General features: G+C 41.4%; 1 protein-coding gene across 2 annotated transcripts in view; it reads right to left on the minus strand.

The window, feature by feature from the left end:
* Nucleotides 1–242: 242 nt before the first annotated feature.
* Nucleotides 243–23,253, minus strand: part of LOC137598734 (ephrin type-B receptor 1-like) — a 62,860-nt gene continuing 39,849 nt past the window's right edge. The window contains exons 10-20 of one of the 2 annotated variants that reach the window (XM_068319182.1): nt 17,480–17,642; nt 16,933–17,038; nt 16,502–16,563; nt 16,213–16,410; nt 11,630–11,877; nt 9,805–9,872; nt 9,381–9,528; nt 7,531–7,680; nt 2,216–2,412; nt 1,954–2,112; nt 243–1,391 (exon numbers count right to left, since the gene is read on the minus strand). In XM_068319182.1, coding sequence (XP_068175283.1) covers nt 1,280–1,391; nt 1,954–2,112; nt 2,216–2,412; nt 7,531–7,680; nt 9,381–9,528; nt 9,805–9,872; nt 11,630–11,877; nt 16,213–16,410; nt 16,502–16,563; nt 16,933–17,038; nt 17,480–17,642 — 1,611 coding nt within the window. In that variant the 3' untranslated portion in view covers nt 243–1,279. Of the gene's footprint in view, nt 1,392–1,953; nt 2,113–2,215; nt 2,413–6,628; nt 6,676–7,530; nt 7,681–9,380; nt 9,529–9,804; nt 9,873–11,629; nt 11,878–16,212; nt 16,411–16,501; nt 16,564–16,932; nt 17,039–17,479; nt 17,643–23,253 lie in introns of those variants that run through there. The other variant, XM_068319183.1, reaches the window with a different exon arrangement.

Here is a 23,253-nt window from a genome sequence, read left to right on the forward strand (position 1 = left end):
CAGAAATTAAATTTGCTTCGCGCTTCACATTGGATTTCTGGTTTGTCATGCGTCGTATTGATGCCTGACACACACACACACACACACACACACACACACACACACACACACAGCTTTAGGATTTGCAGCCAAACAAAAGATCATTGGATGAGATTACCTTTCCTGTCTTCTGAGATGTTTAACTACTGCTGTGCGTCACAACAGGTTCATCTCCACAGCTTGTAATGACTCAATACCAACAGTCTCTGAAGCACTTTTTATTCTCCTTCTAGACTTTCAAGGATGCAGTCACTCCCATGCTTCACGGATTCGTTGAACCATTTAATATTTATTATTTCGTTTCTGATCTGAAATGGTTCTTTACTGACTGAAAAACATCATCCGTTATGACTCCCTCCCCCAGAATGAAATATTATTTGGGGTCCAGGCATTACTGGCTCTCTGCATGGGGGAGTTTATCTTTTCATGGCTCCATGGTACAAAAAAAAAAACGAACATTTGTCGCAAATCTTTTTTGTATGCAGTCAGAAGCACTTTCAAAGTTTGTTCCAGTGGCGAGTCAGGCAGAGGAAGAGAACCATACAAAGCTCATAAATATTCCAGTAACAACTAATTGCTCAATACTGTTGGTAAAAGTGAAAGCAAATGAACAAATGGGTTATAAATGTCCCATATCGATATATGTACAGACTCTTCAATGTGAAGATAAAGTCACAAAGTCCTGTTAATCTGTTGGGTCCTGTCTGGATTCGAATGTTCCCCAACACAGTGGTGTAGTCTCAACAAATCTAGAGAGCACGAATCCCACCAAGGTCTCCAGAGACACTGTTTTGAAAGACTTTCTGCCACTTCCAGCTTCCATAAGTGGACGTCCAGTCAGTTCACTCTTCACAGTAGCATCCTTTTGTGATATCCTTACTGAAAAACAATCATCCTTTAAATCCAATGGTAGAGCTGGGGGTAAAAAAAGACTCAAAGGGATCAAAATTGAAGTTGCAGGCAGATTCGGGTAGAGGAGGAATGGTCATCAGTGATTATACGCTCAATAGTCAGACAGAAAAGGCCTGACACAAATTATTTTCACTCTCAAATCATGACTCCCTTGTTTGCCCTCCAACAAGTCTGATAACCGAAGGAGGGAGCGGTTGTCCCGCAGACACAAACCATCAAACTGAAGTGCGTTACGGCAAAATAAAAGTCCAAATATGGCAGCATGGTCATTCAAACTGTACACCTGTCAAATGTTTGACACCGTTTCACTTTGCACCGCCATGTGTGGTCACACAGATTCAGTGGGAGACTGGTCGTCAACGCTGTGCCTCATTGACTCGACGCTGGTCAGGATCTTCTTCTGGTGTCCGGCGAGAGACACTCCAATCTTCTGGAGATCTCTGGGAAACACAGGAAGAGATTGATTTTGTCACCGATAAATCATATCTGGATTACAGTGGGTGCTTGAATTGGAACGGAAAGTTTTCAGTGCTGTAAATTAGTACAGCATAAATATTGAAAAGGGCTGTTATTGACTGGTTTGATTAAGGGTGAGACGTGTTGATTAAAAAATCCCACTTCCATCATATTTCACTTAAATGTATTCGAGTTTGTTGGGGGAAATGCAGGCTTAGCACAACTCCGAGGAGAGTGTCTTCTTATTATTTGGTGAAATTGTTTACAGCTACTCCAGTTTATCAAATTTATTTCAGTAACACGAGTGTTCCGTGATGGTACTCGTGGAGTTTTATAGCTCGGTAAACAGAGGAAGAAAGGACGGAAGTACGAACGCCTGGGAGATTGTTCAGAGGGAACACATGGAGCAGCAGTCAGCCAACCAGCTGCCCTGCCGGTTGTCCAACTAACAAGACAGACTTGGCAGGTGAGTGGCGAGACGTAGGCAGGGGGTGGGGGTGGGTGGGGGGGCTAACGGAGAGAAGCGGTTTTGACGGGTGGACGTACTCGGCTGTGATTTGTGTAACGAGCGGCAGGGAAGTGAATCCCGAGCCCAGGAAGGAGTCTCGGTACTGGGTCATCTTCAACGCCGCCAGCCAGTCTTCCACGGAGCTCACTCTGCTCAGGTCTGGAGCTCCACGGTCTAACAAGGGATGGGGAGAAGGTCTGTGGAGGATGGGTACAAATGGACGAAAAGAGAAGTGACCAAAAAAAAAAAGGGGCCGTTGTACTGTTTGTGTATGCAAATGGTTTTTGTAGCTCTCCTCACCCAGAGGTGATGTTGTTGATGCCGGCTTTGAGAGATGCCGGGTTGCGTATCATTTTGTCCAACATGCTGACAATGTCAGGGAACTTTGGCCTCGCGTTCCTGTCTTTCTGCCAGCAGTCCAACATCAGCTGGTGCAGCACCACTGGGCAGTCCATCGGAGCCGGCAGCCGGAAATCCTGCTCTATGGCGTTAATCACCTGGGATGCGTCAAGTTGCGGAAAGCAGGCAAGAAAATGAGCAAAATAGTGAGTGACATGAGTATCAAGTTGATATTTGTGCTATTAATAGTCAATAAAGGGTCAAAGGTTTTTGAATGGCACTGTCAAGAATTTTTTAGCTGATATCAGAAAATAAATTTAGCATCTCTGCAGAGGGTTACTGCAGCGTTACAGTCTTGGTTCTATGTGTATTCCTGACAAATGTACTGTTCCAGTGTCGTTTTCAGATGCAGCAGTGAAGCTGTTGAACACAATGGAGCAGTCAGATATCTAGAGTGATAAATTACAATAGGTGTTGAACAGAAGAGGGAAAAATTATGAATAATTGGAAAATAGCACATCGAGTATATAAAAAAAAGCCCACGGTCCTAACTCTTCCAAGAGCTAAGATTTCATACAAAATTGATTTTTTTAAAAATGATGAAAAACCCTGCTATGCTATATTATGATTCTAAAAAATAGAATCCACTCTGAAATTAAATTTGTTCTTCCCTGCTTCTTTCCCAACCAGTCCACCAATTTTTTTAGCTTATGAGTCATAAACATAAAAATTGAAACGGGTGGTTTGTCTCTTTATCTGGATCTCATTAGTCCAGCGCTCCTACCAAGTTTTTGAGTAGTTTTTGTGGAATCCTGCTGTTTTAGTCCATCTATCTTAATGGATGTGTAATTCTCTGCTGCCCCATGTGGCTAAATGAAGTACTGCATCATAGTCTTTATTTCTAAAGACACATTTGGATGAGAGTAATAGCATAATATCATAAACCTCTATGATGTTTAACAGAATACCTAAACAAAAGATGATTTTGACATTCAAATGTTTAAAAGATTAAATAGTTGAAAGGTGATTTTAAGTTTATAAGCACAGAATCTCCGGGGTACGTTCGAAGTAGGAAAATAACGTTCACCTCTACTTCCATCACCCACATTGTTCAGAATGCAGAGGCTGCGATGGAGGCGAAAATACATAATGTATTCTTAATGTATTCTGATATACAAACACCCACTGGAGCCACCCTGATATTGTTCCGCTAGTTGCTCAAAACCACAAGTTAATGATGTCAAGTATGGTTTTATACAATATAAGAGGTTAGTAAGTGGCCATTAACTCAAATTTGATTGCATAATATTGTGTTTTTGCATAAATTAATTGTTTTTATGGCAGGGGGAAAATAGAAATTTATTTGACATATATCAAACATTAAAAGAGGAACTTTAAATGTTTTTTCTGTGCTTTGAAACTTGAAGGGGAGAGATAAATAGCAAAGGGTAAAAAATACTCTGAAGGAACAAATTATTGGGATATGACATCTGTAAATTGCACTCAGCATGGCTGGTCTGTGATGCTCAGGGTATCAAATAAGAAAAAAAACAAAAAAAGATGCAAAACTGAATCCAATTCCCTCTCCCTGCTGTTGTTTTATATTTTGCTTTTAAGTTTTTATTTGTGAGTTTTTTTCCACGTTGTGATTGTGAAACAGTGCAGCTCTCTGTCGCAACTCCTTTGTGATTCTGCCTGATAAAACAGGTGTATTTTAAGGAAAGATTTCTCCTCCTTCCCGCTTTATTTAAGCCGCTGGAAGAAAAAAAAGAAAAAAAGAAAAAAAAACTTGGATTAGTTAAGAGGATTCAATTTCTATTTGAGAACTTCATCCTGGCGCAGAGCGGAGTCGCTGTGTATATCCAGATATTCATCAATAAGAAGCAGAGACGCCTGCTGCAGTCTCTGATGTCAAGGTGGGATAGTTTTACAAGAGGAGCTTCTGATTTCATTAAATCAGTGGAGGTGCTGAAAACGATAAGGGTGTTTCAAAGTTTGTCAGAGAAAATTTTGGTATTGCAGGGAGGCTGTGCTAAAAGCGCCAACACACCTTTGAGTGCAGAATGTAATTATCCCGAACATCACAGAATATAAAATTTATTTCAAACAGTAACTAGAAGACTTTCCTGCAAAAAAAAAAAGAAAAGAACAAATCAAAGAAAGGGAAAACCGTGTGCAGTGATCATTATCACAAATTATTCTGCCCCCTGTCCCAGAAATGTCAGAATAATTCCTCAAATGTCTGCCCAACTGTAATTATTATGCTCGTAATGTTTAAAAGTCACACCGTTGTGTAACCTGGTGGCTCAAACAAGTGGATAGAACATGCTCTGAATTTGTAAAACCTTTATATTGTTGTGGCAACGTCTTTTCACTCCGACTTTTGAGCTTTAATGAAACTGCAGCTAATAATAACAACATACGATTGAAAAAAAAAAATCTGTTATGGATATGAAATAAGGGATTTCTTTAAATTTGAAGCACCTTATCTGAGCAGATCTTTTCTAGAATCAGGACTCTTCTGTCTGCCAGCATCTTCATCGTTTGATTTAAATAGCAGGAATAACAAGGAATAAGAGAGAAAAAAAAATCAAATAAAGTCATGTTATCTGCTTTATTTCAAGAGTTGGATGGGAAGATCGATCAGTAAATATTTAGGTGCCGCCAGCAGCCGGTTTGCTTAGCTTCAGCATAAAGACAAATTGTCACACAAGCTCGCCAAGCAAATAGTGGAAAACTCCAGGAAACCGTACCAAGAACCTACGCCAGGAAAGAGTCCAGCACACAAATCCCACGAATGCCTCCCACAGATTTTTTATTTCTTTATTTTTTCTTTTCATGATGAACACATACCAGGGTGTCATTCATCAGCTAGAGAGGTAGGAAGCCCAAGTTCTGTGCTAAGCTAAGCTGAACGGCTGCTAAACTATTCCTCTAAATGAATTCAATTGATACAAATAGAACGTCCATCCATTCATCCATGTTTTGTACGCAAATGCATTGCAGAACCATAAATGTTACTCATAATTTTTTTTCCTTCAAATTATTGTTATTTGAATTATATTAAATTTGTAAATTAAAGTCAACCCATTTGAATCCTCCGATCATTTCTTTTCATCTGCAGGTCACTTCACCCTGCCGTTCCTCCACTTGTCCCCAGAGTGTTCCCATCACCCCCCCCCCCACCACCACCACCAGCACCCCCCGACCTCCACATCCACCTGAACACCTGCTCCTCATCCCCTCATTATCTCCTGATTCTACCTGCCCTGCAGCCTCAGCGCTCTGCCAGATTTTCTCTCTGCCAGCAGTCCACGTCTTCCTTATTTTGCGACTTCTGCTTGACTTTCACATCGCCAGCTTTGCCCCCCCCACCCCCTCCTCCTCTCCTCCCCCCACACAACTCCTCTGCGTCTCCTAGCTTTAAATCTTGACCCAGTGAACATCATTTCCAACCAACCTGTCCTGCTTGTGATTTCTTTCCTCCTTGGTGTGTTAACGGCAGATTAGTCCTTCCCCCTAAAGCAGGTGTCATAAAAATTCCTTAAATTAACACTTCAAATTATTTTTTAACACTTCCAAACCCGTGTCTGAGTACGTGTAAGACTACCCGACGCTACACTGAGAGAATGTCGTGGGGTTTTTTTTGTTTTTTTTTTACCACAGGATTCCTCTGCATGCATGCACGCCGGGTGAACTCCACTTGACCCCGACACACTTCTCGGGCGTTTGTGCCACATAAATTGTCTCTAAGCACTACTGCCAATCAAAATAGCAAGTGTGGTAAAACATCACAGGTCTATTTCATGTTTAATTCATGTCGAACACGGCACCTGTGGTGGCTCCGCTGACAATTTCACAGTTCCATGTTCTTTGAAATCCTGCGTGCACGTGTGTGTGTGTGTGACTTCGTACACGCGTGTGCGGTTAAGGTGTGTGAGCATGTGTGTGTGTGTGTGTCTGGCGTGTGCATGTTGAGGGTGTGAGGTTCATGCATACCTAATGCCCCCGCAGACCCTCGTTAGCTATAGTGGAAACACACACTTTCCTCATCATTATACTCCCTCTGCAAAACTGTTGTGAGCATCATACCGACAGTCATTACTGCTGCATGCAATGCATCTATTACTAAGAAGCACCCATAATGGCATGAGTGGTGAGTCTGCGAGGGATGGGGGGGGGGTGACGAGAGAAACCATGGGTGGGGGGAGGAAGGAGGCATGTGAGGTGTGAAAGAAGGAGACAGAGACAGTTAAGGTAATGCAGATGTTCGTCGAGAAAAGTTCCACCGCTGACAAAAACGGTGGAATTTTTTTTTTTTTTTTCGGGGTTGTTGTTGTTGAAAATGTTTCTCCAACTTAGATTTTGAAGGGTGGAGGGGTGGGGGCTTGCCACCAGGTTCTCTATTCGTCAGTGGGATGCTGTCAATGCAGGGGGGAAAAAAAAAAAAAAAATCATCAAATGCAGTTTGTGTTAATGAGATCTGCATCAAATCAATGTGATTAAAAAGGAGTTTCAGGGGAGATTTTTTCCAGATGATAAACAAAACTGAAACCAATCAGAAATGTTTTAGATGATTTTTTTGTGTGTTTTTGTTTGTTTTTTGTTGTTTCGCAACAGAAAAATTCATTTAAAGTTTGAAGTGGTGATAAAAGTGGAGGCTTGTGAAACTTCCTGGCTCTGCTGTTTCTAGGGCACTCTTATATTTTAAGGGATTTAAAGCCTCTGTGATATGAAGTGGGTCTTAGTGCCAAAAGTGGCTATATTCTTTTCTTCGCATTGCAGAATTGAAATCTAAAAATAAAGATGTCTGATCTTAATTTCCCTTTTCATAGACTGTATATGATTTCCCTTCAGGGTTAATCAGCCAAACGCAGGGATTAGAAAGAGAGAGAGAGAGAGCTCTTTGTATGACACAAGAACAAAAGAACAGAATCATCCACTTCTGCAAAAAATGTGACGCCAGCACAAAGATGAGAATAAGGATGGAAATTCTACAGGAAATCACACTGTGAAGGTAATTGGGATAAAGTTGTCAAAAAAAAAATTAAAAAACAACCAAAAGAAAACATCAGGTGCAACAAAAATTCTGATGGCTTTTGTTCCAGGATGTTTTCGAGAACAAAAAAAAAATAAAAAAATTCCGTGACACTTAAATTGATGTCCTCATTTTCCGTCTGTTTTCCAGCGACACCCCGCTGCGAGAGACGGCAAAGGAAACAAACAACCAGCCCCCCTCCCTCAATCCGTACACACAGTAGCATGCAGTGACTCACGTCTTGGTTGCTCATGTCCCAGTAAGGCCTCTCTCCGTATGACATCACCTCCCAGGTGACGATCCCGTAACTCCAAACATCGGAAGCTGAAGTAAACTTCCTGTAGGCGATGGCCTCCGGAGCCGTCCACCGCACCGGGATTTTACCGCCCTGAAGGCAAAGAAGGAGACGTTTTTAAGTTGTTTGTGCTTTTTTGTCACACGGCGTCTCCTAATCAGCAGTACATGCTAATGTAACGCTCATCACAATCCTGTGGGGAATAGGAAAGACAACATCACGGAAATTGCTTCATTTGAATATATACATATATATATATATATATATTTTATCTCTATTGTATATAAATGATGGCAAAACAGTTGTTTGATACAGAGTTGTATAATAAAATACATCAATTCCACACTCATGTATCCTCATCTCCCAAAGGAAAGAAGGAGTAGATAGATAAAGGAGCAGACATCCTAGATGGGGGAGAACGCAGTGATCGTGTCAAGGTTTCACGATAACGGTACTGAGCTGTGAAATCTACAAGAGGTATTCAATGATTACATTTGTTATTATTTATATATTATAATGTCAATGCGCGGTAAAAATAATAATCAGAAATTGTATAAAACAACACTTTAATTTCTTCATGGCAAGCCAAAAGGCTGCGCTGTGCTGAGGGGGTGTTTCCCCAATGTCTCTTCCCTAATGTCTCCCTACCTGGGGGAGTCACCTCATCTCTGTGTAAACCCTCCTCCTAATTGTTTCTGAATGTCACAGGTTGCTTATTTACACTGAGAACGCTCATCACAAGCTTGTGAGCATTTGGTTTCCTCCCATGAGCCTGTAACATCGTGTGTGTGTGTGTGTGTGTGTGTGTGTGTGTTGAGATTAATGCTACTCAGCATGCGCGATATCCGCCCGCATGTTTTAAATGTCTGCCTTAGCATTCGGCTTTACAGTTGAGCCTGAGAAATCCCGATGCCCATGAAATGAGTCTTCACTTTAGAGCGATGAGTAACGAGTCGAATCCGACGAGTCTTTCCTTATAAATGCCCGATGCAAAGTTTTTCTCCAGCATCATCTGTGGGATAAACCTTATTGTCCCACCAACGGTGGAAAAGTCTGTTCCACACATTAATAAAAACATGATGCAATCATTTGCAGACAGATTTCTTAGCCCAAGCCTTTTGAGGAAACCCCTTTCATACCCAATTGTGACCCCATCACCCGTGGCTACGGCTGCATAAAATATAGTTCCAGCATTGGCATGAGAATATGAAAATGTTTTTTGATGCACGGTACAAAAAGGAAACTACCCAGCATCAGTGGAGTGCAAGCCACCACCGAGGGACCTCAGTCTTCAACTGGATCACCACCAAAATCTAATGGACCTCTCCAAAATAAATTTAAAAAGAAAAAAAACATAATCAAAATCCATTCATAATATTTTTAGTAAACTGGCTAACTGGATTCGACAAAGGAGGTCCCATTTTCCGTGTCTCTTATAAAAGAAACGTCTTTATCTTCAACAACCCCCGTTAAATTTAAACCAATCAGATATAACGCTGGTGCCATTATGTTGGTACAATGGCACCTGTCAGTGGGTGGGATGCATTAGGCAGCAAGTGAACATTTTGTTCTGGGAGATGATGTGTTGGAAGCAGGAACAATCATGAGGACCTGAACAACTTTAATAAGAGCTGGATCTTCATGGACAGACTACTAAAAATGTTGTTTTTTTTAAAAATCAGGGAAATGAAGAAACTTTACTTTAGCACCCAGCAGGTATTATAAGATTTTTTTTTTTTTTTTATTATTTAACATTTAGTTGCTATTGCATGTGTTGGTGTGTGAGTCCTCACCAGTGAGCTGGTGTAGGTGGGGTCAGAAGTGTCCTCCTCCAGATATCTTGAGAGGCCAAAGTCAGACACCTTACACACCAAGTTACTGTTTACCAGGATGTTCCGAGCGGCCAGGTCCCGGTGAACATAACTCATTTCCGCCAAGTATCTGTAACATCAACAAGATTTATCTCGTGAGTGTGTGTGCGTGTGGGATCCAAGGCCGGCTTCCTGGACTACTATAAAGAAAAAAAAAAAGTTAATGGGAATGAGAGCAGATGTGTTAAAATGTGGTTAAAAAAAAAAAACAGTACTGGGATTTAATGTTTGTGCACATGAAAAAGTTTGTGTGTTGTCACGGCGAGGCACTGATACGATCTACTCATTAATCTTCATGATAAAATTGATGGAATTCTATAGCGTGCGTATGTGTGTGTGTATATACCTCATTCCAGACGCGATGCCCCTCAGCATACCAACCAGCTGGATTACGGGGAACTGCCCATCATTTTGCTGCAAAACCACAAACCATGACAGAAATGTTTATTTTCTCTTATCACGCTTTTTCACTTACCTGCAACAAAGTGGAGCGGTAGCGATGATATGTCAGTAATATAAAAAAATTTTTTTTAAAAAAGACCATGATAGCAGAAGAAAAAGAACCTTTTTCAAACCAGATGACAGTAATAAGATACAAAGAGTGTGTGTAATGTTCTCAGTGATCGGATAGACGCATAGAAATTCCGTCTGATTAGCGCTAAAGTGTTTCTTAAAAACCCTCAAACACACATTTCCAACAATAGAACTGAAGGTGCAATTTTTTTCTAAAGCAACACCCCAACATCCACGCCTATTTCAAGCACTGATTGGTCGTTAGTTGTGCAGTTTGAACTCTTCCTTGAGGCTACATGACGCACAATCACTCCAGACACACTTTCAGTCAAGCATTGACCACATTAATGGACAGGCCTCTCGAAATCCTCCCAGTATTCAAAAAAGAAACCAAAATGTCCTAAATTTTTCTGTAAAGGAAGTGGTGGGGTTTATCTAACCAATGGAGATGATTTGGTTTCACTTTTCAGGTGCTATCATATCATCCACCGTCATGTGCAGCATTAACAAAATGCAGCAATGCTGTATTTGAGATGATAAATGCCAACAGAGGCAGCTTCATCCATCCAGAAAATACCTCTGACAGCAGATTATACCCTCCTATAATCTAGTTTTGGTGTAAAAATTCTCATGTTTCTGCCCTTCAGACATCAGAAACAAAAAACACTCATGGACCGAACATGAACATTCAGTAGACACAACTTCATTGCTTTATTTTCAGATCTGCTTCTTGTCTGTCTTTTTTTGCTCTTGCAGTCGTTCACCTTTGGGCCAGACAGTTTCTACATCTTGTAAACAGCACTGACATCCTGGCTGACAGTTCAAGGTGAAAGTGTGTGTCTTTTAATTCACTTTGTGCATCAAACTGAACCTTTGAAGCTCCCCCAAAGCCTAATCCTCTGCAGGCAAAAACCTTCTTCTAGGTACACGCACACGCAAATACACATCGATTCTCCGGGTCTAGCGCCTGCAAGACGGTCACGCAAGGACTGCAACGCCAATGAGATCGATAAATGTGTTTGTGTGTATGTGTGTGTGTGTGTGTGTGTGTGTGTGTGTGTGTGTGTGTGTGTCTATGAGTCAGCGGATGATTTCTGAGTCAAAACGGGGTCACGCTGTGAGAACCCAACATCAAAGAGTCTCTTTGTGTCTTTCGAGCTGCATCAGAAGGAGACGCGATCAAAGAGACGGACGGACTGACGGGACGAGGAGGAAGAGAGCGCAGGGGTAGACGGGGTAGACGGGGTAGAGGGCAAAGAGCAGGAGGTCGTGCCGTTTCGTAAGTCGACAAATCGCTCTGGGCTCCTTCAGCCGCACTCAGGTTCAATCGGCTGATGTGGAGGATGACCATGTGGCGCAGCTGAGACGTCCAGAATTAAAGTGTAAATGGACCTTTAAGACGCTGAAAAGATATTTTCTCGATGGGATGTCCGCTTCATGTATTGTTTTTCTTCCTGTGGTCATCTTGCTGGTTCATGGAGGGTTTTTACCCTTTTGGGGGTATTTCAATGTCTACCTTCTAGTGAGACAAGCTGGGGACACTTCCCTGAGGAGGTGTCCAGGGATTATTCTAACAAAAAGTCCAAACCACCTCAACTGACATCTCGTCAGTTGAGGTGGTTCGACTTTGATATTCGATCGCTAACGACTTTACTTACCCGGAGAAACGAATCCAGCGCTCCATTCTCCATGAACTCTGTTATGATCATAGTCGGCCGGCTCTTGGTGACCACGCCCTCGAGTCTGATGATGTTCGGTTGGTCAAACTGACCCATGATGGATGCCTCGGCCAGGAAGTCCCTCCTCTGCCTCTCAGAATATCCGACCTTCAGCGTCTTGATGGCCACGGGGATTTCTTTCTTCCCGACAGGCTTCAGACGACCTTTGTAAACTTCCCCAAACTCACCTGCAGAAGACGAAAACATCAAATTAAATGAAAGCATTCTGTTTCTTCTGTATTTGCAGGTATTCAGTGAAACAGCAGGTGACTCATCCTGCAGAGTGGGGGGTGGTGGTGGTGATGGTTTGCACTTAATCCTCCTGTGAATTCAGAGCCAATAAATACATTATTGTAAATGAAATGGGCTACTAAAAGAATGCATTTTAATTGCATTTCATGTGATAAAATGGGTCACCTCCGAAACAAACTGGCTGCAGTTTATAGCATTTGGCTACTGCTGATTAGCAAAAACTCCTCCATCAATCAGACAAGAGCAAATTTTTCTAAGCTGGGCAGTAGTGAGGTGGAACAGGGCGTGTAAAAACACATAAATACCCTCAGGGGTGGGAGTTGCCCTCTTCCTCCTCATTCTGATGCTGAAGGCCTTTGAGCAGCGATGAGGTTCTTGGCTCTGCAACTTTCACGTCTTGGGTTTAAAGAAAGGCGGACCGGTGACCTCATGAATATAAACATTTCAGGTTTCATTCTTGCCTGAAGTTTAATTTGCTTGATCGGTTGTAGCAATGTCTTTATTGATCTATAGCACATGTGTCAAAGTCAAGGCCCGAGGGCCAAATGTGGCCCCACCACATCATTTTACGCACCCTCGATTGATGGAATTCTGTGGGTTTAATAGGTTGATAATAATAACCTGACAAACAAACAGAGAAACAATATAGCACCAGGGGTCTTCACATAGAAAGCAAACTTATTTGCTTGTTGGGTAGATGTGTGGTTACGTACCGTTTCTTGATGCTGACACCGGCCGCCGTTTTGTGAGACTTTAAAAAGCTCCACCGGAATACTTAACAGTCATTCTACAGTTTAGAGCTGCCAAACAGAAGGCCAGACTGAAAAAGCACATCACCATTAAGAAGGTGGAGGTGATGTCATTAAATGTGAGGATAGCGGCCCCGTTTTCAGACAGACTCTCCTGGAGGACATTCGTAGCGTTTGCGCTTCTTGTTTGCATGAAAAGTGAAAGAAACGGTTTCGTCTCGAAGGCAAACGGGAGCTGAAGCGATTAGTTCAAACCTTTCGATTTGTTGTCACCTTCGGAGAACATTAGTGGGGCGTAAATGTTAGGACAGTTTCAACTCCGAATTCAGCCGCTACTGTCTGATATTTGCATCGTTTAATTTGCTGCTTCATTAGCAGCGACGATTTTTTAAAAAGGGGGACAGATTCCCACCCGTCCAGGTCCTGGTTGATCGATGTGTTGAATAAAGTCAACTGGGCTTGAAGGAACAGCCTGAAGATGAAGAAGAGGCTTCTTCCTCTTCGTCCTCAGGGATGAGAGGCAAAACTTCTTCAAGCTTTACCTACAAATCCATTTCACTTCATTCAACACAGCGATTTAGCTTTTAATGAAGAGGGGTGTAAGGGATCAAAGGTCACCAACATTACGCTGGTTTTCATCTTTGCCTATTAGTGCAGAGATTTCTCCACATTCTCTGAACCTTTTGATGACATTATTAAGTGATGAATTCCCTTCAAGTCCTTACGCTTGCACTTTAGGAAATGTTCTTAAAGTGAGGGACAATCTGGCTTCAAAGATTTTAGCAGTCATGAACCTCTGCCCACCTTATGGATGGAAGACTTTTTTGATATCCAATCGCGATATGATGAAACTGTTTCCACTAAAGTTCTTTAGGAACCAGAAAACATTCCACAACTTTTCCCAAAAATTATCTAAAAGTTCCCAACTTCTTTGGAATGTGGGTTGTATGAAAAAGTCAGCACTAGTTCACGTGGTTGTCCACGTATCTTCCCTGAATCCGCTTTGTCGGTTTTCATGTACAGACCATGAACTGGTTTCAACCTGATGTGCAAAAAAAAAATTCCCTTACAGTGCAGGAGACACATACGTCTTTTGTCAAAATAAATGCAGCCATACCCTGCTTGGGGATATGAAAATTGAATATCAGTTCAAAATAAAAGGCCTTATGCCTGAGATAAAAAAATCAGTGTGTGAATAATGGATGAGTGATGGGAATTGGATGACAGGCTGCGACGTCCTGTCTCACTGTGATCTCTGCTCCACATCTCACTGCTCATTAAAAACTATCTGCTGTCACCACTGTAAACCAGCACAACTAGATGATGATGGGGTGGGGGGTAGGAAGGTGGATTGGGGGCGGTTGTAGAAGTGAAAGAGTGAAAGATGGAAATGAGACAGTAGTGGTAATAAGGGTGAGGAGGAAAGAGAGTATGGGTGGATGAAAGAGATGAAAACGGCGACTTTAGCAAAGAGAGGAGAGATGTCACTACCCTTTTTTTTTTTTTTTTTAAATAAAGTCAGCCATAGAGAAGATGGAGAAGATAAATAAAACTTTATTTTTTTTCTCCTATAATTTCAAATTGTATATTTACACATACTGTAAGTAAGATAAGTGGCTGATACTATTGGCCCGTTCTCTTGTAGATTAAAATGTGTCAGGACTTGTCTTCAGGCGAATGAAGAGCTTTTCATGAATGACTTTTTTTTTTTTTACAGTGTGGGCGATAGAAATAAGGGGAGAGAAAAAGAGGTGTTATCACAGAGGGGGGAGAGGAAGAGAGATGGAGGTGGGATATTTTTACTATCTCCTTAGGGTGCTTTCGTCTTTTATCTTCCATCCAATCTGTTGTTCTGGTTTTATCCCTTTGGCTCTTTATTTCAGCATTTCTCAATATGCAAACAAACTCCAAAAAAAATTCCTGAGGGGCAAAAATCACAGAGAGAAAGTGAAGACGGAGAGCGAGTATCAAAGAAAAGACAGAAAGAAAAAACAAAATGAGAAAGTCAGACGGAAGGAAAGGGAAGAAAGAGTTGTGGATGAATTTGAACTTTCTTCCACAGAAGAGGGGAAGAGATTCAACCGTTTAAGGACTCAAAGTCAGGCCACATCTCAATCACCCCAGCTCATGTTTTTCCCACCCACCTCCGCCTTTTTTATCCCCCCTCTGTCACCTCTGGCCGAAGTGAAAAAACCTTCCCCTGAGGAAAATAAAGCAAGGAACGGAGGGATTACGGAAAGCCTCTCAGAGTGGCTCAGCAGAGCAGAGCCCAAAGCACACACTCTTGGCGGCGAAGGGAGTCCGGTTCATGACCTTTATCACCCAGAGCTCCGCGGCCATTTGGATTTGATTGGTTTTGGTCCGTGGAAAAATAGGAAAACTCAAGGCTATGCGGTGGAGGACAAACATTTCTCAATCAGTTATGGGTTTAAGATAGAAGACAAAGATCAATAATCGGTGAAGAATCAGACGTGTACAATACAACGCATGGAGATCACATTCTGTAAAACAGAATCAGCATTCAGGAGATTTAGTTGTGTTATTTTGATTTGAACAGAGTGGATACACACCCTTTCAGAATAAAACATCATGTGATCACAACAGAAAAGACTGCAAAAGAGGCCTCTGAGCTAAAGTTTGGCAAAATGCTCTGCAAGAAGAATGATGTAATGGAGCAAGACCTGTTTAATGTTCATTTAATAATAGTACACACATACAAACAATTCAGAATTAATAAATTTAAGATGTAAAAGTTGACTGCATAGCTGACACAGCCTAATCACTACTTCCAGGCTGAAATATTACGGTGACAGGGTTTTATGAAGTAACTGATGGCTGAGTTGGATGATGATGATGATGATGATGATGATGATGATGATACTTCTACAACGGATCAAAACTGCATTTGTGAAACTGTTCATAACTTGAAACGGAGGGTTTAGTAAACTTTACATGTAGTGTTCCGTTCTCTCTCATGACAGTGATCCTTATTTTTCAGTTCCAGTCCGATGGCTGAAACGTTAAAACTCTTTTATGGGACGCTTTTGGGACTTCCAACATCCAACTTTTTTCTATTTGCCAAACATCACACAGCATTTTTACAAGCGAGAGCTCAGATAGCCAAATAGAGCGGCGCAGAGACAGTTTTAATTTATTCTGGTGAAGGTTTTCATCATGAATAAAACATTTCCTCACTTCAAAGGAAGAAAATAAAGCAGTTTCCAGATCTTTCTCATTGACACAAAAGTGTGGCACGGTTGAAGTAATTGATTAATTTAGAAAGTCTGATCTTTCATACGACAGTCGTCACGCAGACTCATTAAAAGAAGCCAAGATTTACTTATTTCATGTCCACTTTTGAAGCAGTATAGTTAAAATGAACAAGGATTGTGACTTTAATCTTCTTCCTCCATAAAAACTCTTTCATAAAAAGAATTAGAGTAGAGCAAATATGTGACACACACTGATGTAATACTCAACACCTTAAAGACACAGCTCGAGAGGCAGTGTAAAAAGCTCTACCTGATCCGATGACTTCCTCTATTTTAACGCAGGAGGGGTCGATTTCCTTGGCGAACTCCCGGACGGCTTCGTTGGGGTCCTCGTAGGTGAAGGGGTCAATGTAGATCTTGACCCCCGGCGAGCTGTGACCTTCGGACAGTGTGGGAAAGGTCACAGTTGGGGTGGGACCGCTGAACATGTCAGGCCTCAGGGTCACCTCTGAGGGCAAAATTAGAAGTTTTATATATAAACTATTTTTGAAGGCTGGCGTCTGTTATAGCAGAGCGCTAATTTAAAGTACTGGTCGCACCTCCTCCTGCATTGTACTGCTGCAGCTTGTCGCCGTAGACGCTCTCCTTCAGCTGCCTCTTTCTACAGCAGGAGAGATGTGGAAGAGAGAGAGACAGAAATGTTGAAAGGAAGTTGAAAAAGTTAAAAATGCTAATTGGGTGTTTTTGCTTTAGTTTGCATTGAAAGAAATAGTCCAAAAAAATTAAAAAAAATAAAGTCTGGAGGGAAAAAATCTGTCAGGAAATCATTCATGTGGGTTGGATTTGGTTTTGTTGTGTGACGTTCTGTTTCCTGTTCTTTCACCTGAGGACGAAGCAAACGATTTAATACGTAGACTGATCTTCGTAAGAGCAAACCCGAACTTTTTCACGTTTAGAGGATTATGATTTCACTGGATATTTACAACACACTGACAGTTAGACTGTGTCTACTTGTGTATCTGTGTGTTACCTGGTGCAGATGATGGCGATGGCGACCAGTGAGACGATGCACACCCCCCCTACTAAAGAGCCTGAAATCAGGGAGAGCTGCTGTCCCAGCTCTGACTTATACTCATCTGCAGATAAAACACACACACACACATAAACGCAAACCCTTGTGACATTTGTGAGATTCCCTCACACACACACACACCACCGCCGAGAAACTGAGACGGTTTCCTTCAAACACGCATAAAAAAAAATAAAAAAAATTTGCAAGGCTCATTTTACGGCTCATGACTGCGAGCGCACATAATTCACACCCACGCACAGATTCAAGCCCACACACTCACACACACGCAGACACACACACACGCACACGCACACACACACACACACACACACACACACACACACACACACACACTCAACGTAGGACAGGATTTAATTACTTCACAGCCAGATTTTCATTCGTGCTCAACCTCTCAAATTCAGTCGTGTACTTTCTTTCCTCTTCGCTATGTAATCTCCAGCAGCAAACACTTTCACACACTCGGGCCAGCCACACACTCACTTACCATCGGTGAGCGTCTGGAAGAGCATGTCCCTGCTGAAGGCCCCGTATCCGGCCACAGTGCGGGCCCTCACCTGGACCAAGTAGCCGGTCCCCGGCCTCAGTCCCTCCAGAACAACGTTGGGCGTTTCGCTCTGGATGACCGAACTGTTCAACGACGTCTGGGACTGAGCAGGAGGAGGAGAGAGAAATTAATATTTCACAGCAACCCAAGACAGACAATAAAACTTCATCACGCACAGACTACACCAGACTAAATTTGGAACTCAGCTTCAGCCTTCTGCTAAGACAAGAGGAAGTCTTCCATTCCAAACCGCGACATTTACCAGTATCACACTGTGCTACTACAGCAATGGCAGGATGATGCAGATTAAAAATAATCTGGAAACTTTGTGCCAGGTTCGATCAGATTGTGCATTTTTTTCTATTCTTTGACACTGATAAAACACAATTTTTGAGCTCCACACTATTTAATTTCCAGTCTTCAAGCAATTACAAGATTAAATTTACCCTAAAATTTCCTGAAACGTCATTTTTTTTCTATTGTGTTTTATTATCTAATCATGGGAATAAATTTGAGGCAATGGCATCCAACTAAACACAATACAGGTAAATGGAATTAGCGTCTGGTAATGAAGGCACAGAGAAAGGATTAAAAAATGCACTTCCAAAAATATTGCCCCAGTTACTAAAAATAGTCCACAGACCTCACTCATGAACTATGAAACAAGGTTAGCACAAAGCAAGAACAACCTTGCACATTTTATTTGTATTTGTTGCATTGGGACGGGGGCAGAAGAGTCAGAAAGGCCTTTTTTCTACTAAACCCTGACACACAAACTTAAAAATCAGATTTTTATGCCCAGTATGAGATGAGCAGAAAATGATTATACTATTATTAAAATAATTACTAAAACCTGTATTTTAGGAGTGTTAAATCACATTCCATCAATTTCAGAAATGTCCTTTTTCTAATCAGAGTTTAAAAAAGACAATTTTACAAAATATATTACAGAAAAAAGTGGATTTTATATCCGTTCATGGTGGTGTGAGCTGATTGAAGCTTACTGTCTACCGAACAACTTGTCAAAATGAAAACTAGAAGAAGTTCTGCGGACTTTTTTGGAACGACACGTTGCAATTACTTCTTATGAGTGTCATTTTCTAGCGTTTTGTACGGCACAAACGGAATTTCATTATCTTCCATTTTACTGAGGTGGTGACAGAAGGCAGAAAAAAGGGGCATAATTCAAATCTTCAGCTCATAAAAATAAAACGATATCGAAATAAAGGCACTCGATATGTCCCAGTGAAATTGCAGCCGTTAGTCCTTGAGTCTGTCTTCATATCTGAATCAAAACTTCCCACCTTTCTCTTTGACTTCTTGCTCTTTGCCAACCAATTTGACCCAGTCTTTACTACACATTCTAAAATATAATGAACTGATGATGCAGTTAATTAGCTGCTTCCCACAGAGACACGTCCTCCGGAGACACGTCCAGCCCGGTCGTCTTGCCGAGGTGAATTAGCCATCAGACCTATCGTCGTCTCTCATAAACCCGAGCCTACAACCTTTAACCTCTATCTTTCTGTGCCCTCCATTTGTGCCCCCTCTTGCCTATTTCTTTCAACAACAAAAAAAAGAATTTAACTGTGGTAAAGTCCAAATTGTCCGCAGGGGATGATGGTTATTTTGTGGTGATGGCGAGAAAAGAAGGTGGGGGGGGGAGAGAGAGAGAGAGAGAGAGAGAGAGCATTGTTCCATGAGCATGAAAGAGATGGGAACAGAGGAAGGGGGTGTCGAGGAGGAGGAAGGGGGCTTAAGTGGGGAGGAAGAAAAGCTTGGGATGATTTGGGAATAAGAGGAGGGTTAAAGATGAACGCATTACACTTAGAGTCCCTAATCACAAATACCTCCCCAACCCCCCCCCTTTGGTGCTGCCTGTGGGTCTATCCATTATGTCATATCTTGTGTCATTTATTATTGTTAATCCTGTACCTCTTTACACTGCATTTGATATCATTAGGCTCTAATTTCCTGTATGTGAAAAGGTTTTTACTTTATTATGACCAGACACTCTTTTTTTAGTCATAAGTGGAACACAACACAGCTGCACAGTTTGGTGTTGGAAGCTAGGAGAGAAATATGGGGAAGTTATATTTGGAAGTGGCCTTAGAAAAAGGGGTTTTGTGATGAGGAGAGGAGTTTGGATTTGTGTGTGTGTGTGTGTATGTGTGTGTGTGTGTTCTCTTGCCTCAGGGAAAAGGTTAGGGGGCAGCCTATCTAGAAATGTCTGGTAGCCAGAGATAAGTAGTGGGTAAAAAAAATCCTGGCTCCCTGCGCCATATCAAAATTACTACATTAAAACCTCGTTATCTATAGTGGCTACGAGGGGGAGGGTGGGGTGGGGAATGGATGGAGGAGGATGTAGAAGGAATGAAGGTGGAGAAATGAGTCAGTATCAGAAAAAGGAAAAAACCTTTCTGCTCCCCATCAAGGCTTCTCAAACTGCTCCCCGAGGACTCCTTACAGTCACAAGCTAAAATTAGTCTCTTTATGCAGTTGACTTGTGTACATTGAAAGATATTGTTTTCCTCCATCCTTATGATGCGAGCCAATGAAGACCAAACAATGAAAGAACTAACTGTCAAGGCTTTGATTCGCCATTTTAATTGGCTTCCGTGTTAAATGGTGTCAAAGCAATGCGGTAGCGAATAAGGCCGACTTACAGTAAAAGTCGCTGCCCTGATTTTGACAAAGTAAGGATTTTATCTGTGAGCTTAACACTGCAGCTGAAGTACATCTCATTGTGTGTGCTTCTTTCTACTCTAATTGCTCTCTGAGAGGCTAAATCTCAACTTTCTGCTAGTTTCCATCTTTCCCTGAAACTTTAGTTTTACCAAAAGCGTAGGAAGTAACCCGAGCCGCCATGCGGCAAACGTGTCTTTTGAGTTATATTTTTTATTGTTGCAGGAATTTGCGTTCTGCCATTTCCTTTTTGTAGCATGAATAGGATATTAACCTTTAAAGGTATTCAAGTAACAGCTGCCCATACGTAATGTGACTTGAGAGGTGATTATGACGCCAGTGCACCAAACTTCTATTCATTTTCTCATATACTGTATTTCTTTTTTGCAACCTGGCATCCTGTTTTTTATTGCGTAAAGTTCGATTATTCCTGCAAGGTTGGCTTATTTTTCAGTATCTTCCAAAATAGAGAAAGCAAATGGGAAATTTCTGTTGTGCAACCTCTATAGTTGACATTGTGCAAAGACAGACATTGTTGAAAGGAACTGTTTTTTTTTTAGCTGTTGGGAGGAAAAAGATATAAAATCTTTTTTTCCTAGTAACAAAGTGAGACAGTTTGTACAGCCCACCTTCCTAAACTCCTTCCTAAGAGTCCTATGAGGTTCAATAAAAAAAATAAAAAAAAAGGAGACGGACTTCTTTTTAAGGTTTGAAGACTTTTCTCTTCCGAGAGGCTCCATCAAGTCCTTCCTTGGAGGCTTTGCTGCAGTAAAATGTCAAAATGCTTTTGCTTTTTGCTTTTTTTCATGCTTCTAAGACAGGAGAGCAGGAGGAGAAAACTTAATATAGACTTCAGACACTTCATATAACAACAATATGATGAAAATGATCCACATCAGATTGTTTCAGGTACCAGATTATGGCGTGACGCCGTTCCAATAATGCGATAGAATTACACTAAAAAGATCTCTATTAATTATATTTCATTGGGGAAAAATCTGTAAAGTTGACAGCTATAACCTACTGTTTATGACACTAGGCATCTGGATTCAAAGTTTGTATAGCATTTTAGAATATATGGCTGATAACATGTAAAAAAAATCATCCCATGAAAATAACAGGAAATAAACATTCATTTAAAAAAAAGCTGTAATATTATGATAAGCTATATTGTGATGAACAGTTATGCCAGAGCCTAGCTTAGTTATACGACGTAGATATTAGCACATCGCACACAATGAACCAAGAGAAGCAATAACAATAAAACACAAACACACTTTCTCTCTTTTCCATCCTGTATGCAGCACAGAAAATATTATAGCCATATACCGCAGCATGTTGTGCTGGGAAATTGGAATCTGTAAGCCGGCTCCTCGGTGTCACGGAGTCAATGATTGTGCGTCAGTGTTTTTCATCAAAAAGCAGAGATAAGAAAAAAAGTTGACACGAATCCTGAGAATTTAAAGTTTGTAGTTCTGCTTGTATATCAGTTTAACTGAGCTGCAGAAGCAGCGGCTCTCTGACAGCGTGTATTAAGACCACGACACGAGTGTAGAAACAAGCTCAAAGCCCAAAAATGCGTAAGAAAAGCACATTCTCCAGATTTGTTGAAAGGATTGGAAGATGGCAGACAATCTAAAGTGGAACTGGATGAGCAGGCATGGCTTTCTTTTCTGGTGTATCTCCCACAATCCCTTGTAGGTGCTTTGTTCTTTGGTTTTAATTTATCTGCAGTGTTTGGTTTTTGGTTGTTTTTTTTGCAGCTGTTGGCCCGGGTTTGGAAAATATATTTTTGCTTTGGGTGATAGATATGCCTTTAATTCAACTCTCGGGTTCCAAATGCATTGTAATTCCCACTCACTGTGTTACAAAGACGACAAAGATACGCAGTCACGGCTTGTGTCCTTCTGAGTTTGTTCTTTCCTGGAGCAACAGTGTTTGATGGGAAAGCAATCAGGTCCTGCACGTGTCTCCGTGGAATCAGAAGCCCTCATTGGCGCCCCGGGTTTGACAGCCTTTATGCAGCTTAGTTTAATCAATGGCTTCTTTTCGTAAAGTGCTTTGTGTCTTCGACTAGGAGCTTGTCGTCTGTAGAAAAGCTGGAGGCTTGATTACTTCAGTCAGGAGAGTAGTCGGAGTTCTGATTTCAACAGCATCCACCAGCAGATAAATCGGCGTGTTAGTCTTCCTGTGTTTAAGTGATTCAGCAAGGTACATAAAAAAAATAAAAAAGACCTTCAAGTTCTTTCAAGATGTTGACAAACCCAGAATAAAAAAATTTAAAAAAGCTGTTGAGGGGCATTTTCATCATCACAATATTCTTTCCTGCAAAACAGGGACAACAATCTGCGGTGGAGAAATGGGATGTTTCTTCTGTCCTATGTCATTTTCCATAAAGACGCTTGTTAGGAAACAAGACTTTTGGAGAGATTGTCCACGGATTGAAGGTTTATCACTCGGCTAGAAATAACTAGAGAATAGAAAATTTACTGCACCTGGCTTAGAAAGATATCGACCCCGTCTGAGGTCCGCGGGGCACAGGTCCAACTGAAGGGTCGATCTGTAAAGGAGGACTGACTGTCCTTCCTACATAAAGGTACACACTGAAGTCCACAGAGAGACTCACATCAACCAAGGGCTCAACAAACCCAGGAAACAAACTCACTGAACCAACAATACAGCCAGTTCTAGCAGCTGCAACCCAGAACCACTGTAGGATTCCTCCCAAAGGATTATGGTATGCGTACAACCATCAATATGGAGTTTAACAGACAAAAACTCCATCCAAGCTGCAGAAATGCGTCTTATCATTGGAAAAATGTCTAATTATACAATTATATTGCTATAAAATATGTATTTTCTTCTTCTGCGGTGCATCGTCAAATTTATTGGCTCAACTATTAACTGCATTGGTAAATATTTGACCTCGACTAACTTTGAGTTCATAAATCTTCTTTTCTATTCTTTTCCTTTTCTATCTATCAAAGTGATGAGTTCATTTGAGAGCGGACTTGACCGATTACACCGTT

This window comes from Antennarius striatus, chromosome 7 (assembly GCF_040054535.1).
Source record: "Antennarius striatus isolate MH-2024 chromosome 7, ASM4005453v1, whole genome shotgun sequence".
Lineage (NCBI taxonomy): Eukaryota > Metazoa > Chordata > Actinopteri > Lophiiformes > Antennariidae > Antennarius > Antennarius striatus.